General features: G+C 31.9%; 2 protein-coding genes across 2 annotated transcripts in view; both read right to left on the bottom strand.

Annotated features, from left to right (window-relative positions):
• Positions 1–10131, bottom strand: part of HELRODRAFT_84957 (hypothetical protein) — a gene marked incomplete at both ends in the record, with an annotated part of 16397 nt that extends 6266 nt beyond the window's left edge. Inside the window, 5 exons of the mRNA XM_009025478.1 lie at positions 14–469; positions 611–691; positions 1136–1219; positions 1443–1724; positions 10042–10131. Coding sequence (XP_009023726.1) covers positions 14–469; positions 611–691; positions 1136–1219; positions 1443–1724; positions 10042–10131 — 993 coding nt within the window. The remainder of the gene's footprint in view (positions 1–13; positions 470–610; positions 692–1135; positions 1220–1442; positions 1725–10041) is intronic.
• A 1901-nt stretch (positions 10132–12032) lies between these two features.
• Positions 12033–17145, bottom strand: HELRODRAFT_185871 (hypothetical protein). The gene is made up of 16 exons (XM_009025518.1): positions 17010–17145; positions 16422–16491; positions 16095–16189; positions 15821–15957; positions 15596–15692; positions 15365–15420; positions 15132–15282; positions 14901–14975; positions 14594–14680; positions 14351–14457; positions 14016–14108; positions 13681–13809; positions 13198–13259; positions 12658–12799; positions 12382–12468; positions 12033–12238 (listed from the first exon to the last, which is right to left on the bottom strand). Exons 1-16 carry the CDS (start codon positions 17086–17088, stop codon positions 12185–12187), a joined length of 1521 nt encoding a protein of 506 aa, XP_009023766.1. The 5' UTR covers positions 17089–17145; the 3' UTR covers positions 12033–12184.
• Between the last annotated feature and the right edge of the window lie 4017 nt (positions 17146–21162).

Genomic DNA, 21162 nt, shown 5'->3' with positions numbered 1-21162 from the left:
GTAACTCTGTGACGTCAGACATCTGATGATGATGACGATGATGAAGAAGATGATGACGACGATGATGAAGACGATGATGACGACGACGATGATGATGATGATGAAGACGACGATGATGAAGACGATGATGATGATGATGATGATGAAGACGACGATGATGAAGACGATGATGATGAAGACGATGATGATGATGATGATGATGAAGACGATGATGATGACGATGACAACGATGATGATGACGATGATAATGCTGACGATAATGATGTTGCTGGTGACGGTAACAGTTACGATAACGAAGACGATAGTTATGATAATGATGACGATAATGATGACGATAATGATGATGATAGTAATGATGATGATGACGATAGTGATGGTGATAATGATACCCTTGATTTATATTCCTCTCTGTGTCGATCATTCGCTCCTCCTCTTCTTCATCATCCTCAAACAACATAGCCATCAGTACCTACCACAAAAAAGCATGATGTGTGTTATGTGTGTGTGTAATTGTGTGTGTGTGTGTGTGTGTAATTTTATGTACGTACAAACCAAACATACAAACATACAAAAAAAAAAACAACCAGCGGAGACAAACAAAGAAACAGACCTTGTCCGCACACATGGCTATATCAATATCAGCATGGGTGATCTCAGAGTGTTTAATGTTCTTAACGTAATTGCCGATCAGCTTTTTTGCAGAAATTTTTTTTATTTCATGTCATTTTTATTTTGTTTTTGTTTTTTGTTTGTTTGTTTTTATTTTAATTTGGTTTATTACCTCCAAAAACCGGCCTGAAACTCTTAATTTATGGTGTGAGAGCAAGGACGCGCCGGAGTTTGTGTGTGTGTGTGTGTGTGCGTGCGTATGCGTATGTCTGTTAGTGTGTATGTGTGTGTGTTTATACATGTCTGTGTATTGTGCGTGTATATGCATCCTATCCTCCATTGAATATATATCTATGTATTTATAAATTACTTCTTTGCATGAGTGTGTGTGTGTGTGTGTGTGTGTGTGTGTGTGTGTGTGTGTGTGTGTGTGTGAACGAACGAACGAATAAATGAATGAAAGAATAAATAAATGAATGAATGAATGAAAGAACGATAGAATAAATGAATAAAAATGCTGCCTAACTTTAAGCATATCACCAGCTATATATTCAAGGACGGCTGATATGAACAGTGAAACCTGGTAGTCTATCTTGCAGTTAAATATCTCCTGGTTGGTTGGTTGGTTGGTTGAATGATTGGAAAATGGAACAATTGGCAGTGTGATTAATTGACTAATTAATTTACTTGTCAAGCAATTAGTTAATTAAATGTAAAACGTCAATGAAGAATACGAATAAAAAACCAACCAACCAACCAGCCAGCCAGTCAGCCAGCCAGCCAGCCAGCCAACCAACCAACCAACCAACCAACCAACCAACCAACAAACAAACTTTGACGAGAAGTTGATGGATTTTATCGACAGGCATCGTAACGCAAGTTGCTTTTTTGGTTTTCTGAAACTTATCAATGGCAGCATTGGCATCGGCGATAGCCCACGATTTTATTGGCTCCAGGAACTTCTTGTTGACCCTTTTTAGGACGTCTGCCACGGTGTGGTGGGGTAGAAACGGGGTGGGGGTGCAGAGAGTTTTCAGCATGCGTACTAGAAGTTTCTCGATTTTCTCCAGAGCGTCTGGTGTGATCGTCAGCTTCGGGTGGACTTCCAGAAGTTTCTGTTTGTTTTTTTTTTTAATGGAAGGTGAGGACGATTGGATGATGATGGCTGATTGGTTGAATGGTTTGGTTGGTTGCATGTTGATTGGTTGGTTGAATGGTTGATTGATTGATTAATTAACAAGTTGTTTGTTTGTTTGATTGATTAGTTAATTGAGTGAAAGAGAGTGATTGAGTGAGTGAGTGAGTGAGTGAGCGAGCGATAGCTCCAAACAAAAAGTGTTCAATCCAATAAAAATTGTGTAAAACGAAACAAGAATTTCGGAAGAAATTATTTGAATAAAAATTAAACCAAGGACTTTTTTAAATTCACCATAACAATCCTCACCCATCCTTCTTCTTCTCATTGTTATAAATAATCTCTACCATCGCTACTATTACTAACCTACGGTTACTTTTACTGTTGTTACAATGAGAGACAAATTAAAAATTGCAGCCAACGCGATGATGATATGACATGATGCAATGACTAGAAATTAAAGGTACAAAGATGGGAGGAATAGTACAACGAATGTATTGTGTTTGTGTGTGTGCGCGTACGTGTGTGTACGTGTGTGTTCGTATCATTTCTATCCTTTTACTCATTGATTTTTAGTCTTTTCCACATTTAATCATAAAATGTCAGACACTAAGATGATTGTCAGAAGAAAAAACCGTGAATATGTTAATACAAATATATAGAAATATGATATGCATATATCTGTTCAAACACATATTTACACACACAGACACACACACACACACACACACACACACACACACACACACACACACACACAGAGATGGATGATGATTAGCAGTGGTAGTGTCAAATGGCCTACTTTGCAAACATCATCCTCACTGGCATCTACTACTACTATTACTACTACTACTACTACTGTTGCTACTACTGCTGCAGCACTACTACTGCTACTACTACTATTATTACTGCTGATACCAAAACTAGTGAAACTACTACGACAGTATATATAAATTAAGCTAAACCACGTATAAAGGAAACCACACATACATATATACATACAAACATACACACAAACATACATACAAACACACAAACGAGCAAACATACAAACAATTATAAAAAATTAAAAATATTTCGCTTTGCTTAAATTTTTCGGTTTTCTAAGGAATTTATTAATTTATAAAGTTTTATTTTCGTAAAAATAAATTAGTTTTCATTTTTCGCAATTAATTCGGTAGTTTAATAAGACAATTTGGTTTCATTCGTTTTCACTGCTCTCTTGGAGTAATCAGAAATGTCTCACTCCACCTCGACAAGAGCAGCAGCAAAGAAGTCTGAGAAAGCTGTTATGGAACCTGATGATTATGGCCTCAAACTGTGTGAAAAATGTCGTGCTGAGAACTGTTCAGTCTTAGCTGGCTTGGTCGAAGGGCTGAAGGATACACCTAAGCTTAAAGACGAACTGTCCGAAATTAATAATAATATTAATGTGCTGAAACTTTTAATCGAGGATATTCAAAAGAAGGAATTTCAAATTAACACACAGTTAGATGATTTGAAGAAATTGAGCAGTGACGTTGAATTTTTGAAGCAGTCCTCATTGAGTGGTTCTGCAGAAGTGGAAAAAGTCAGAAAATTCTCAGACCTGTTCTCTAATAAAGTAGATAATATGGCTTGTGATTTAAAGACAGTTGTTTGTTCTGTTGCTGCAACCGACGGCAGAATTAACCTCAACAACGAAAGAAATTTGAGGAAAAACAATATCATTATTTTTAATATAACTGAGGATAGCCAGTTTTCCAGAAATAAGGACAAAGAAGCAGTGCTTGGGTTGCTAAAAGTTTTGTTACCTGATTTTGATTTTTCGAAGGAAATATCTGATTGGTTCAGGTTAGGTAAGAAACCTGAGATAAATCAAAGGCCCAGACCTGTTGTGATAAAATTTTGTGATTTTGCTGTTAAAAATCTAGTTTTAGAAAATTGTTCTAATTTGAAAGGAAATGTTGAATACAAGAAAGTAATACTATCAAACGACCTGGTCAAAGAAGATAGAAATGAATGTAAAAAATTAATTGAAGAAAAAAAGAAAAGTTTAGCTGCAACTGAAGATACTAATAAGTTTGTTTTTATAATTAAAGGTCAACCTGGGGACTTCCATGCTGTTGCCATCAGAAGGAGAAATTTTTAGATAGCAGTAAGTCAAGTATGTCTGTGTTAGCAATGAATAACATTTTTACAATTTTGTATGCCAATGTTGACACTTTAACAAATAAATTTGGTGAATTGGGTATGCTGCTAGATACATTCAATGACCCTCCTGAAATGATTTTTTTAAATGAAGTAAATCCAAAATTTGGTAAATTTCCTCCCTGTATATCTGAATATCAGCTAAATGGTTTTCAAGTGATATCAAAGGATTTTGGTGTAATTGGCTGCAGAGGTTTGCTTGTGTATTTTAGAGATTATCTGCATATCATAGAATTAAATTTGTCTTCAACTTTTCAAGAGTTTATCTGTATTAAACTGTCATCTAATAACAGAGATATCAATTTTCTATCTCTGTATCGTAGTCCAGGAAGTTCAGACTTAAATAATGATTCTTTAATGCAGCTGCTGGATGAATTTTTGGAGCTTCCTGGTTTACATATCTTCCTTGGAGATTTGAATTTTCCAGAGATTGATTGGAACATTTTTTGCTCAGGTGGACTCCCATCAAGGATTGATAACAGGTTTGTGGATTTTCTTAATGATCATTATCTGATGCAACACGTCAATGAACCCACAAGAGCTCGCAGTTCGCAGCAGCCTCATATTCTAGATCTGGTGGTTTCTGATATTGACATCGTCAGGAATATTATTTACATGGCTCCTCTGGGTAGCAGTGATCATAACACTCTCTCTATTGAACTGTTAATATAAGGCAGGAAGACAATTACAGTTAATAAAAAATTCTGTTATGATATTGGTGATTATGCCAAAATGAGATATGATCTTGACAATGCTGTGCATGATCTGTTAAATTCCTGTTCAGAGTCTTCTGTGGAACAGCTATGGATTGCTTTGAAAGAACTGCTTTTGAAACTAACTAAAAAATATGTTCCTTTGAGAAAAACAGGTAGGGGACGTACATTTAAAATGAATCCAGAGTTGCTTAGATTAATAAAATTGAAACATGTTTATTGGAAGCAAACCTACAAATATGGTATAAATTCGTTGGTTTTGTTCAGATCAACAAGAGATAAAGTGAGAAGGTTATCTAAACAGCTGCATATTCAAAGATTGGATGAGATTGCCAGAGATTTTAATACAAATCCAAAATTATTCTGGAAACGAGTAAACAGTGTTAGTCATATTAAGGATAAAGTTGGTTCCTTAATCTATGATGGCAGACATGTTTCTGATGATAAGGATAGGGCTGAGATTTTTTCGGAGTATTTTTCATCTGTGTTTGTTGATGATTTGCCGTTTACAGATGATGTTGAATTTAATATTCCTTGGATTTCAGATAATGGTATGTCGGAATTGATCATCGATAATAAAACGGTTCTTAAGAAACTCGGGGACATTAACCGAAATAAATCATCTGGCCCGGATGGAGTTCATCCTAGAATTTTGTATGAAACTAGGTTTGAATTGTCTGGAGTCTTGAGTGTGCTTTATAATTTATCCTTGGTGAATGGTGTTATTCCTAATGATTGGAGATCATCTTTTGTGGTACCTATACACAAAAAAGGAAATAAAAGTCTGCCTTCCAATTACAGGCCTATTGCATTGACTCCGATTTGTTGTAAGCTAATGGAGTCAATTATTGCTGACCATTTAAAAGATTATTTTATAAAGAATAATTTATTCACAAGCCGACAATACGGGTTTTTGCCATTTCGATCAATCACACTGCAGCTTTTGAAATTTATAGATGAGATAACTGCTTCAGCGGAACTTGGTAAAAGCATAGATGTCATATATACTGATTTGGAGAAGGCCTTTGACACAATTTCTCATTCCAGATTATTGTTTAAATTACGGAAATATAAAGTCCATGATAACTTAGTAAGATGGATTGAAGGTTACCTCAATGAAAGATCACTCCGTGTTGGTGTAAATGGTCATATGTCTAGTGCTAAACCTATCACAAGTGGAGTTCCTCAGGGAGGAGTGCTCAGTCCTCTTTTGTTTGTGATCTATATCAACGACATATACTCAGTTTATAGCGATATTTTTTTATATGCCGATGATGCAAAGATATATGGTACGTTATCTGAACTGCCTGATGGTGCAGTGTTGCAAAGTTCCTTAAACAATATTATGGTATGGTTTCGGAAATGGAGTCTTAAAGTCAACGTTAGTAAATGTAGCTTGTTGTCAATTGGTAAATGTTTTCCAATGAACTATGAAATTGTTGATTCGAATGATGTTGCTCATATCTTACCAAGAGTAAAGAGTATGCATGATCTAGGCGTGATCGTAGATAGTCAACTTACTTTTAAAGAGCATGTTATGACGCAGATAAAAAAATCAAACCGTATGTTGGGAATTTTATTCAGAAATTTCAAGGACCTGTCGGATGATGCGTTCGTTTGTCTCTATAAATCTTTGGTCAGATCACGTTTGGAATATGCTGTGCAAGTCTGGTGCCCATATAGAAAAGGTTTATCTGGTGAATTGGAAAAGGTCCAAAGAAGAGCTACCAGAATTCCAAAGTCATGTAAAGGTTTAGATTATAAATCTAGATTGATAAAATTAGATCTGCCATCTTTGGAATATAGACGAATCAGGGGCGACTTAATTTTAACTTATCAAATTCTCCATAATTATGTGGATCCTTCAATTTCCCCATTGTTAGATCGTCGTGCGGACAATGGCACCAGAGGTCATCATCTCAGTTTACAGACTCGTCTTGCAAGGAAAGATTGCAGAAAATATTTTTTTTCTAATCGAGTCGTGAATCCTTGGAATGCACTGCCCGTTGACGTTGTAGATGCTCCATCTATGAAGACATTTAAAATTAAACTAGATGACTTTTACGGTGATAAAAAATTTGTGTCAGCTTGATTAAGTATTAAATAATTGCTTAAATTTTAATTTCGTGTTTGGTCGTTTGGTGTAGACATTGAACAATAATTTATACGACTTTAATTGTTTCACATCCTTTATTTTTGAAAACGTTCTTTTATTTTGTCATTGTTTTTAGTTGGGGCAAAGGGCTCTGCCCAGGCCTTTTTGATAATAATAATAATAATAATTATACATACATAAAAAATATGAATGTCACATAATACTAATAAAAACATCAATCAGAAATAATAATGTGCCCTTGCATCTGTTGGTATCAAACCAGAGATACAAACAAACAAATCAATAAATTGAATTAATAATTGAATGAACAAATGAATGAATGATCACACGAATCAAAAACAAATGAATAAATAGATTGATAATTAAATAAACGATTGGATGAATGAACGAATGAGTGAGTGAGTGAATGAGTGAGAGAGTGAATGAGTGAGCGAGTGAACGAACAAAAGACCGAACAAATGAATGAATAAACGAATAAATTAAGTCACACACTTTTATAAAGACATGTCAATCAAAATTGCATAGCTACATTCACCACACATCTTAAAACTAAAACAAAGAAACTAATAACAAGTCAGTCTTGCCTTATATCTAAACACGGAAGACATATCTATCTGGTATGTTAAATGGAACGTAAAGCAGTAACAATGTAGAAGTCAGTCAGTTAGTAAGTTATGGAATTTTGAATATTTTAATAATTTACTGGAAAAATTTATCTTATGCACCGCATGCAGTGTGTGTGCGTGTGTTTGTCGTATGCAGTGTGTGTGTATGTGTGTGTGTTTGTCGTATGCTCTGTGTGTGTGTGTGTGTGTGTGTGTATGTGTGCGTGAGTAAAAGAAAGAGAGCAGAAGCTTGTTAGTGTTTGATTAACTTTTTGCAGTAATAAATATTTCCCATCTCACTCTTACTCTCTCTCTCTCTCTCTCTCTCTCTCTCTCTAACTTAGAGATAGTTAGAGAGAGTTTCTATGTTTTCCATCCCAGGCGTTTTTTCCTTTTCTGGAATCACATACATATTACTACTACACTACCAAAACGACAACGACAATAACGCAGACAAACACGAACGCACACACATACACAAACAAACACAGACAAATAAATACACACACACAGACACACACATACACACACATACAAATACATATACATTATTAAAGCATGCAATGGTCCACATAGTACAATATATATTTCTAATAATTACAAGCTAATATATATATACACGTTTATATATATATATACATAGTGCTCTATAAATATATATATATATATATATATATATATATATACATAGTGCTATAAATTTGACCACACACACACACAAACATACACATACAAACACACACACACACGTACATACACACATACATACAAGCATGTTTATAAATATAAACAACACACCACTGAGCTAGAGCGCTTTAAAATCCAGGGTCCTATTCTCCAGCGCTATGTTTGATACTTGTGTGTGTGTGTGTGTGTGTGTATGTGTGTTTGTTTGTGTGCGTGTGTGTGTGAATTTGCTAAAGGTGTCACTAAAAATAGAAAAAAAATTATTAAAAAAATACATGAATGAATAAATGCATGAATGCATGAATGAATGAATGAGTAAACGATCAAATGAACGAACATACAAACCAAACACACGAACAAACGTACAAGCGAACGAACGAATAGATAAAGGAATAAACAAGTACAACCCAGTAAAAACGAATAATCAGTAATTAATTATATAATGGTAACTCTTTACAAACTATAATAACAGTGTAAAGCTTTTATGATATGTCTAAAAAACGTATGAATGAATGAATGAATGAATGAAAGAATGAACGAATGAATGAGAAAATAGAAGCAGTATTAATGTAGTTATCACTGGGCAAATGAAGATATAACATTGTTGAAATTTTTGTTGCTAAATGAGGCATTTAAATACTGATGATGATAAAAAAAGTTGTTGATGATGATGATGAAAATAATGATGATGTCGTTAATGATGATGATGGTTTAGATGATGATGTGAATAATAATGCTATTGTATGAGTTTGTATGTATGTGTATCTATATTTGTATCTTTGTTTGGCTATGTTTTTTTTACAAATTTGTATTTGTATGTGAGTATATGTGTATTATACTGTACGCATGTATGTGTGTGTATGTATGTATGTATGTATGTATGTATGTATGTATGTATGTATGTATGTATGTATGTGTTTATGTGTGTTTGTATGTGTGTGTTTGTTTATGTACAATACAAAAAGAGTTATCATCCTACTGTAATTTATCTAATTAAATAGATTATTATGAAATAACAGTACTTGATATGTCAGTGAATGTGTGTGTGAATGTATTGTATGGGTAAGAGTGTATATGTAAGTGTTTGTGTGAAGAATGTATGTGTGAGAATGTATGTGTAAGTGTTTGTTTGTCTGTTTGTTAGTGTGTATGTGTGTGCGTGTGTTTTTGTGTGTGTGTGTGAGTGTATGTGTGTGTGTGTGCGTGTGTGAAAGAAATTATTGTTGGGAAAACTTGATGTAATTATAACAAATAATAATCACAATCATAAATAAAAGTGCAAGCAGTTGCCTTACTGATTAACAATAACAATAGTAATACTAATAATAATAACTATAATAATAATAATAATAAGTATAATAATTTTTATTAATTATAAACAAAAATATTAATTAATCAGTTAATTATCCACAAAAGTGAATCATTTGACAATGAAAAACACCCAAAAAAATATACCTACCAGTCACTAAATAGATAGCATGAATGAGTGACTGAATAAATGAAAGAATGAATGACCGAATAAATGATGGGAGAAAGATAGAGTGGATGAATGAATTAATAGATGAACGATAATTGCAACAAATGAGTGAACGAAGGATGTAAAATTGTAAAGGGTTAGAATTTTAACATAAGAATACAGGCCACACAGCAATGCATTGTATAACAAGAGCATATAACAGACTGGGATCTCTTGCATTTGAAACCAGCCACAGTGGCATAGTGACCAAACAACTTACCACTACACTATCCTACCAACCAACAACATCAAAAGGGCCGAAACCTTACTCTTCACACACATTCAAGTTGCTTGCTTAACAATAAAATAGCACACATGTTAAATGTTTAAATTTAGATCACTCTTCATAATAATTCAAACAAATCCAAACAAAATATAATTGAATAATTAAGAAATACAAAATTATAATTGAACAATTAAGGGATAATAAATTATAAATAAATAATTGAGAAATAATAAATTATGAAAACCTTTCCGAGGGCTGCGACGAAGACCTTTTTCCATTTGGCAACATTCTCCTCCGAGTCAAAATTGAACGTGTGTTGTTCGGTAACATTCATTTGAGAATGTCTGAACGATAAATTCGTAATTATTCTCATAATTTATTCATAATTTTTTCATAATTATTAACTTTAAAAAACATTCATAATATATATAACTCATAAATTTGTAATTATATATAAATAATCATTTTATTTACCATCATATAGTTATCTTATATAATAGATATTTATCCATTTATTTATTTAATAAAATATTTGTTATAATATTTATATAACTATTATCATAAATACAAAAATATAACTTATTTGTAAATAATTTATAAATTATTTATAACTTAAATATTCTGTTAATGACTGCAGTCTACAAATTAAAAAATAATTAAACTTATAATTATATAGAAATAATATATATATATATACAAATATAGATATATATTATATATACATAGTTACATAATAATATTAATTGGTTTGATGAGTTACAAGTATTGCTCCAAATGTGAAAACACACACAGACACACACAAACACACACACAAACACACACAGATATATATATATATACTTATATAAATATATATAATTAATATTATTTTAAAAAGCAATAATAAACTTGAAGTAATAATCATATTTGTTGGAAAATTGTTTCAGCAGACTCTTAGAAAATTATTATGTTATATTATATATATATGAATTAATAATTAATTAACATTAAGATAAAATAAAAATATATAGAACAGATAAATAATACAATATTAATAATTAATACTTGATAATAAAATAATTCATAATAAAATTATAATATAAACATTCTTTATTATGATAGGATAGATAGTATTTAAGTAGTAATTGTAGTAGTAAAAGTAATGCCAGCATTGTATAATTACCTTCGTCTTCCAGTGATATATTGTTGTCTTAATGTAATTTGGCAGATTAGATTAGTGATCACCAATTAGTTTGGGATAACAACACATGTGTATGTGTATTGTACTATCTATTGCTATTCTATTTTATGGCATATGCAAGTATACCGTAAGTAGTATTATATATGATGTAGTGTATATATAGTATATGTGTTATTATATGAACCCTGGGGACTAGACTAATGATTTTTTAAAAAAAACCCTAATTTTAATTTGTGTGAATTAGATTGTTGAATGAATAAACAATGAATGGCAAGCAAAAATAGTTCTTTTTTTAGTTAGTGAAGAATGAAGAAGAGTTCTGTTTCTGTTATCATTTTTGAAACCAACACATGGAAAAAATTTTTATTTATTCGTAAATAAATCCCGATATATATCAGTTGTTATTCGGTAATTAGTTGCCAATTAGAATTTTTAAATAATTTTTAAAAACAAATTTTTTAAATTTTAAAAGCAAAAATAATCTTCATCCAGTTTTGAGAAAAACAAATGATATATAAATTACTGTTAAAACTGACTTATATAAAAAAATAAATTAAAAAAATACTCAATTTAATATTTCGGCCGATAAAATGATTTTGTAAGAAAAATTTCAAAAATGGAAAAAATACGACGATAATTTAGCCAAAATCATATTTACATAGACCTTTAAATCATTCCATAGAATCAAAGTTAAATTATCTATTTAATTTATTTTATTTCACAAATTATATTCATAACATTATAGTTAACCAGTTGATCGTCTGTATTCTCCGAACCGTTCTAACCACTCAACAAAGTTTGGGAATCCATGGAGCCACTAAAATCAGAGGCCACATCGCCTTAAGCCAAAAAATTTGACCTATGAAATGACCCGTCAAAATTTTTGCTTTGGATTACGAAGCATCTCTTGGCAGTCCCATTAAAAATAGAATTTTTAATATATAACTACTTTTGTGAAATGAAATATATTGTATCTATGGATATATCTATATTATATGTATCCATGGTTGTATCTGTAATTACCATCAAATTAATCACTACTCCAGACACAGCGAGTCGGTTCTTGGGAGTTTTATTAGAAAATTTGAACAAATATAAGATCGGTAGAGTATATTTATTATATGAATTCAAATCGGTTAATTATTTTATTAATAATAATTATTTTATGTTTACAAATTATTATTTTATATTTAAAATTTTTTTTTTGTCAGTTGCTTTTGTTATGGTTATCCGTTTTCTCTGGCTTTCTCAATTCATAAATCTGAAAAAAATAAATCAATATATCAATCAATATATCAATCAATATATCAATCAATATATCAATCAATATATCAATCAATATATCAATCAATCAATCAATCAATCAATCAATCAATCAATCAATCAATCAATCAATCAACAAACTTGAATATAGGATTCAGTGAGAGTAATCATTTGAGGCAGTATATCAACCACATGCAAATCCTGCAACTCGTACCATTTGTCATTTCCCTGGAAGTTTAATTATTAAATGAGTGAGTGAGTGAATGAGTGAATGAATGATCAAATGAATGAATGAATGATCAAATAAATAAACAATTCTTAAAAGTTAATAAAAAAAATACCGACCGAACAACTGACCAAACAACAGACTAACCAACTGGTCAACTAGCCAGCCAACCACTCAACCAACCAACCGACCTTATGAAGGATATGGACCCTGTAGCTTCCCTTCCCAGAGGTGGCTTCACCGTCGTGAACCACGTTGGCCACCAGATCGTAGATGGTGCTTTTGCATTTGGCCCGGATTTCTGGAGTTAGTAACTCGGAGAAGTCCACGCCTCTGATTTCCGGTTTGGTTAATTGATTAGGTGATTGGTTGGTTAATTGATTGGTGAATTGGGTTTGTTGATTGATTGGTTGGTTAATTGATTGATTGATTAGTGAATTGGGTTTGTTGATTGATTGATTTGTTTATTGATTGATTGGTGAATTGGGTTTATTGATTGATTAGGTGATTGATTGGTTAACTAATTGATTGATTGATTGATTGATTGGTGAATTGGGTTTGTTGATTGATTAGGTGATTGATTGGTTGGTTAATTGGGTTTGGTAATTTGTTAGTTGAGTTAGTAATTGTTAAAATAATATACAAATAATTATATTTAATTATAATTTGAAAAAGCCTAAATAATAAAAAGATAAATTATTATTAGAATAAGATGCATAGATTGGGCTTACTTGATGGGGAAGTTGACGATGGTGGGGTTCTTTTCCAGAATAAACGTTGTTCTATTGAATCTCTGTAAGTATTTGTATGTATGTGTGTGTGAATGTTTGTGTGTATATGTATGTATGTAATGTATGTATGCATGTATGTTTGTAAGTTTGTTTGTTTGTGAGTATGTATGTAAGATATGTATGTAATGCATGTATATATGTATGTATGTATGTATGTATGTATGTATGTATGTATGTATGTATGTATATATGTATGTATGTATAGTATGACAATGTATGTATTTATGTATGTATGAATGTAGATAAGCATTGCATGTATGTATGAATGTATGTATGAATGTATGTATGTATGTATGCTTGTTTGTGAATATGTATGTATGCATGTTTGTAAATGAATGTATATACATGTGTGTATACTTGTGTGTATATATGTATCTACGTATGTTTGTAGGTAGGTATTTTTGTATTTTTAAAGGACAGTACCTTGAAAAAGAGTATTAGGTAGCGGGGCAGTTTGGTGATTTCGTATCGTTTCAAGGTCGAGTCTTTGTAGGTCTTCACCTCCTTCGAATTTACCCCATTAAACTTCATCAGCACGCTCATCAGTGGGACCTAATTATGTTGATGACGATGACGATGATGATGATTATAAGAGTGATGAATGATGATGATGATAAGAGAGACGAATGATGATGATAATGATGAAGATGATAATTCTCATCATTATCATTCATCCAAAGGAGCTGTATAAAATTCATCTGCAACACCATCATCATCATCATCATCGTCGTCGTCATCGTAACCATCATTATCATAACCTGGGGTATGATGTTTTCCCTCATTTCATCGGGGTAGAGCGGCGGGGGTGGAAGGTCACAGGTCAAATATAGGAATGAAATGTCTTCTTCTTTCTATCATGGTGATGATGGTGATAATTCATTATTATTGTTATATTAGTAAGTGAAAAGAATGACAATGATGAAAGCTGTGACGTCGAAAATGATAACGACGATGATGACGTCAACAGTGCCACTATCACCATCACCACCTCAACCATCACAATCACCACGACTACAACCACTATTATCATCACCACCACCACTCCAACCACCATCATCCTCACCACCACCACCATCGTCATCATCCTCCTCACCTCCTGATACTCGGGCCTCATTAGCAACTTCATCTTCTCCTCCTGTTTCATCTCGATCGGGGGCAGCTTCCTGGAGTACACCCTCATCCGACCTTTGAATGCCTCACCTTCAATAACCATAATAATAAAGATTAAAGGTCAATCTCTCTCTCTCTCTCTCTCTCTCTCTCTCTCTCTCTCTCTCTCTCTCTCGTGCATCATCAGCTTCATCAGAGGTTTCAACAACACGCACACAATACATACCTATGCATGTTTTTTTTGGGCCATTTGGACCTTTTAGAGAATTATCCAGTGTATTTAAGAACCATGATAGGAACTCTAAAGCATCACCTAATTTCATTGAGTTGATGATAATGATGACGACGATGATGGTAATGATGATGATAGTAACAATGATGATGATGATGATGGTAACAATGATGATGGTAATAATGATGATGATGATGATGGCGATCAGCGGTGTGATGACAAATGTGATGATAATGATAGTGAAAACGTCTAAAATAGAAAAATATATGATGATGATGATCACCATCATCATCATTCTGACCTTGTTTGGTGATTTGAAATTTCTTCTTGGAGCACAAAACCACAGCTTGCAACATCTCATGAGGGCTAACGTGGGCTGATGATGGTGATAATGATGGTAATGATATTGATTAAGAGAACCATGATAATGATAATGGTGATGATCATAATGATGATGATGACAGTTTGATCAAAATAATGAATTTTTTATGACACACACACGCACACACACAGCTATACATATACACACTACCTTTAAAATTCCTAGTATTCCATAATTTCCTCATAAGCTCACCAAACCTCTGGACCAGAAGGCCCATCTGATCACCTGGCACCCTTTTTATGTTTATGTAGTTCTCTTCTCGGAGGAAGAAATTCCTCAATGGAGTCACGTGGGAAAGAGCCTGGAAATAATAATAAAAAACAATAAAAATGCAAACAAATAATTAATAATTAATTAATAAATAAATAATAATAATGTTTAACCTGGAGTACTGCATTGCAGTAGTCATTGGCCTTTATGTTGTTCAGACCGACAATTCCTTGGAGGAGAAGTAAAAGTTTCTCATTTTAACCAGTTAGTCATAAGTTATTAATGAACCAACCAAACAATCAATCAATTAATCACTTAACCAAACAACCAACTATTCAATCGCCCATCCAATCAATCAAGAAACCCAACCAATCAGAAATCATCAACCCATCCAGCCAACCAACCAGGTAAGTATGTCGACCCATCATATGCCCTCGAAAGTTTTGAAGATGATTCCAATTGGACAATATGGTCTGGGGTGAAGGTCGGATTGAGAACATACTATCGTAAAATTAATAATTTAAAAAATATTATTACATTAGTAATAATAATTTTAAAGTTATATTAATGGCACAACAAAAAAGATCATAATTATAGAACCAAAAACCAAGAACGAGCCAAAAACAAACCACAATGTCCTCCAGAGACTGATCAATAATTTGATAATTGTCTGGCAGGCAGTAAAATTTCTTTGTTTCTAAATTTAGAAAAACATGGTGGCCCTCCTGGACACTGTGCGTGTACGCGTGAGACTTCAAACCTCGACCTCGATGAATAAAATATATATTATTATTATATTATTACAAATTATATTATCATATTAAATTACATCTAGTTATCATGGTACTATCAGTTAATAAAAAATATAAATAATAATTAATAATATAAAAAATAAATAAATACCTTGAAAGTAGCGTCCACATACCAAGCAGGCATAGACGTTAATATGTGACAACGAGATGGAACATAGCTTCTCAAAGTCGAAATCTAGGACCGACCTTCGAGCATTTATTATTATTGTTAAAGTAATTATTATTATTATGGTTATTATTACTATTACCATTATTATTATTATTATTTATAATTAGTATTATTATTTATTACCTTGGCTTTGAATAAAAGAGTTCTCATTATTATTATTACCATCAAACACACTGGGATTTCTTTGTATTCAAACCAGGTCAATGGAGAAATAAAAATAATAATAATAACAGCATGTAATAAAAATACCTATTTATAGTATCTAGGTATGGACAGCTTCTGCTTCTCAAATCTTCTTCGACCACAACTTGCTTCTTTGCTGATTTTTAAAATATATATCACACATAGTATTTATTTATAAGATTTATTAACTAGTTTAATTAATTTAAAAACAATTTAACCTTAATTAATCGTTATTTAATTAGTATTATATATTACTAATCAATTTTATTTAATAAGGAATCAGAAAACTCAATCACAATCACTGAAACGAATAATGATTAATTAATGAATTATCACTAATGATAAATAAATTAATTAATTAATAAAATCATACCATATCAAAATCAATTCTTAATGCATTTTTATTAAAATAAAATCAAATCAATCTCAATGCAATGAGGATAATTAACTTAATTGACAAAACACTAAACTACGAATTGTGTAAATTTAATCTTAAATGAAAATAATATTCTGCTTAATTCACTTTTTTTTTAATTTAGAAAATTAATATTATTAAATTTAAATAGATAAATAAACTTTGCTTATATCAGATTGAAATTTTATTTTGATATTAAAAATAAAAAACAATGGTGTATTTTATAAAAAATAGCTAACGTTCAACAATTTCATTATCCGAATCGGTTGTCAATTTTCTTTTTCGCTGTCCATTTTTATCGTCGCCGATTGATTCCATGCCAAATTTTGATCCGTTTAAATCTGACAAAACCAAAAGAAAATCTAATAACTAAACTCAATATCGCCTACGTTAAAAACTTGACGGCAACAAAGAAATGTAAACATTAAAATTTACAAAATTCATCGTTCGCATCATGGATATATATATATACTACGAAAAAATGTTTAATGTTTAAGCGTTTAATTCCATAGAACTAAGCAAAATTATTAGGCAGGTAACAATTCTTATGCCATATCCATTTATATCCATAGTGAATCACAAACCCCTGTAACGATTAAAATTCAGCAATATAAAGATAGATCTACATTTTATACAGTTTAAAATAGACATTAGTTGTGTCTAAAAAAAGTTTGTAACGTCAAAAGGTTAAAAAAGATATGTTTGTAACGTATAAGGTATAGTAAATTAAGCTATTACATATAAATATAATGTATTCTATATATCTGAGCTAGTAGTTTTTTATTCGATTCATGTGATACTCAGCCTCTTGAGCATGAGAATGTATAATTTTTAAATGGCCATTGTAACGTTTTAGATATATATTATCTTGAATCAACCAAAATAGTTATCAATTATGTACATATTTGTTAATTAAGATACATGATTACAAATTACTAAGCAAGCGTTATAGATAGATTTATTTTATTAAATGTGGCGCTGATATAGTGAATAAAGCCGATAGCTGTTTTTTTTTACTAAGTTTGTGTAGTATTCAATCTCATGAGCATGAAAATGTATAATTTAGTAACGGAAATCACGCCGTTAATGATAATTTGAACATCGAAATATATAATACCAATCCATGATCTTGAATCAACTGAATAGATATCATTAGGTATTGCTGAACGTTTTCTAGCTCGATTTTTTTTAATGTGGCGTTGATATAGTTAATTGAGCTGATAGTTTTTCAATAGATTTAAATAAAACCTGAGCATGAAAATGATGATGGAAATCCTGAATACTAACAATGATCGCAAGATACATATAAAATTATAATATAATACATATAAATTTATATATAATAAATATAGATATATATCATTATCTTTGTATTTTTTTGAAGTCCGTAGACATTGTGTGACCGCCTGAACGCATGTCTCTTTGAAATTTTGATGTTAGGACCGCCGATAATTTAAACATTTTCTCAAATTAGTGATTAGTAACACCATTTTGGAAATATTTTCAATCATTAGTTCAATGTCCATTTAAATTTTTTATATTCATATAGCTGTGTTTAACTCTCAGAATGTCTAACTTTACTTTCGGTGGTACCGGCTTCAAGTTTGGCAGCAGTACAACTACAAGTACAACACAGAATTCAACTACCAATCCTAGTTCCTCAGGGGCCGGGTTCGGAGGTGCGTTCGCTATAAATAACAACCTCCTTCACTTCATTTGAAACGCATCACCCGCTTATTAATGAAATTTAGATCTTAAAATGTATATTTTAGTTTGTATTTGGACAGAAAAAAAAGCTAAATAAGTTTCTAATAGTAACTTTCTCTATGATATGACAAATAAATGGTAATGCAACATAAATGGATTTATTGGTATCTGAATATATATTATATATATATATAATTGTATATATATATTATATTATAAATATATATATATATAATATATAGTTGCTATGATTGATATAACATAAAATAATTATAGTTTATCTTTATTTGGTCTATAAATGATTATTATTGATAAACAAATGATATCAATAGCATCCAAATGTAATAACTATTATATGTGCAAGCATAATTATTTAACTGTGCACAGTAATAACTTTATTTTATATATATAACTGCCAATTATGTAGCTGGGTTATGCTAAAAAACTATATTCTACTATTAAACCATTATTATATTATATATGCTTTTTAACTCAATCATGTGGAATCAACATTTTTGTATGATTGTGCTTCCAATTATATCATTAAGCAGGGGTTAATGTGAATATGTTGCTGTATATATATATATATATATATATATATATATATATATATATATATATATATATATATATAGAGAGAGAGAGAGAGAGAGAGAGAGAGAGAGAGAGGGAGAGAGATAGAAAGAGAGAGAAAGAAAGATATATATATATATATATAGAGAGAGAGAGAGAGAGAGAGAGAGAAAGAAAGAAAGAGTGAAAAGAAGAATATATATATATATATACAGAAAGAGAGAGAAAGAGATAGATAGATTATATATGTAGAGAGAATTATATGTGTATTTATGTTATATAATAAATGTTCCATTTTAAAATCTTATTATGACAAATGTTATTTATTATTATTACCGCTATTATATTTTTTTTATTAAGGATTTTTATGTATGGCCTGTTGTATGAAAAATTTGATTCTCATTTATAGTCTTAGTGGAGATGTCTTTTTTGATGTTTTTAAATTATAAATAAGTTTATTCTGATTAAAATTTATTTTTTGATATTTCTTGATTTATTAATTTTATCTGTAAAACGAACTTGAGTTTATTACAAATATTATCTGCCATTATGTTAGGTTTATTGAGGCCAGCGAGTATGTTGGATTTATATTTCACTATCTTAAATGGAGTAGAATTATCAATTAATTTGATTAAGTGATTAAAATGGATAATTAAATTAAACATAATAAAATCTATAAATGAATGATTGGAGATTGTTTTTTTTTAATTCTTCATATCATAATTTACCAGGAAATATTTCAAACGATTTTGGTTGAATGATTTAACAAACAATAATGCATATGTATCGAATATATGATTTATTTTATTATTTTTATTAATCTATTAATATTATTTAATCACTATTTTTGTTTAATTTTGTTGTTTTTTTGTTATTGCAGCCTTTACATTTGGCAATACAGGCTCCGCTGCACCAACCGCATCTGTACCTGCAGCTGGTTTGTTTTGTTATTGTTTTTTCTGATTGATTGATTGACTGATTTGTTGATTGGTTAATTGGTTGGTTGACTGGTTGGTTTGTTTGTTTATTTGTTAACTGGTTGGTTTGTTAGTTGGCTGGTTGGATGATGATTGATGCTGGTTGGCTGGTAGATGATTGACTGAATTATTGATTGAATAATTTTGTACATTCGACAAACTGGCAACATTTTCAGGACCATTCTCTGGACTACCATTCAGCAACAATGGCGCCAGTAATGCAGCTCCAACCAACAGCACATTGTTCGGAGCACCGGCAGCCACCGCATCTTCTGGCTTTAGTGGTAATTCCGGTGGTGCAGGCCTGTTTGGTTCCCTCACTCAAAATGCACCCACGACAACAATGGCTACTTTTGGATTTGGGGCCACCAATTCAGCCGGTACAGCTTCATCATCCATATTTGGCGGTGGTGGCAGTGGGGCAGGTCTGAACCTCACCACTGGTGGTGGTAGTGGTGGTGGATTTGGATTTCAAAATGCATCATCTTCAGCTGCTGCTACCACAAATAGTGGCTCCATGTTTTCATCGTTTGGTGCAAGTGCTACAATTACTGCTTCCACTGGGTTTGGAGGAGGTTTTGGGGCTACCAGTGGTACTTCTGGAGGATTTGGTACTTCTGGAGGATTTGGTACCTCTGGAGGATTTGGTACCTCTGGAGGATTTGGTACTGCCAATACAACCGGTGGATTTGGCGCTCCTGCAGTTACTTCTGTTACCGCTGGTGGTTTTGGTGTTTCTGGTGGTACTGCTGGAGGATTTGGTACTGGTGGTACTATTGGAGGGTTTGGTGCAGCCGGCGGATTCGGTACTGGAGGGGGTATAGGCGGTGGCTCAACCCAGGATAGTAATGCCAAAACTGGTAGTTTTTCTCTTGGGGGTGGAGCCAGCAATGGGGGAGGTTTCGGTGGTTTTCAGTTAGGTGGTGGTACTGCCACTGCTGCTCCTACTGCTGCTAATACGAGTACTGGTACTTCAATTTTTGGTAATAATGCCACTACTGGTTTTGGTAATAGTAGTGGTGGTGGTGGTTCTACTTTAGGTACTGGTGGTTTTGGTAGTAATACTGCTGGTGGTTTTGGCGGTGGTGGTGGTGGTGTTGGTTTTCAACTTGGATCTGTGGCGACTACTTCTGGT

Source organism: Helobdella robusta, assembly GCF_000326865.2.
Source record: "Helobdella robusta unplaced genomic scaffold HELROscaffold_42, whole genome shotgun sequence".
NCBI lineage: Eukaryota > Metazoa > Annelida > Clitellata > Rhynchobdellida > Glossiphoniidae > Helobdella > Helobdella robusta.
Note: the sequence above shows the minus strand (reverse complement) of the source record. Positions and strands in the feature narration are given on the sequence as shown.

Bases quoted from the DNA above. Each gene is read 5' to 3' on its own strand.
- HELRODRAFT_185871 (XM_009025518.1), bottom strand. From the start codon at position 17,088: ATGGAATCAATCGGCGACGATAAAAATGGACAGCGAAAAAGAAAATTG. The intron at 15,283-15,364 runs GTTAAACATTAT...TATTATTTCCAG, and splicing joins ACTGCAATGCAGTACTCCAG to GCTCTTTCCCACGTGACTCC. The intron at 14,458-14,593 runs GTATGTATTGTG...TGGTTATTGAAG, and splicing joins CCCAAAAAAAACATGCATAG to GTGAGGCATTCAAAGGTCGG.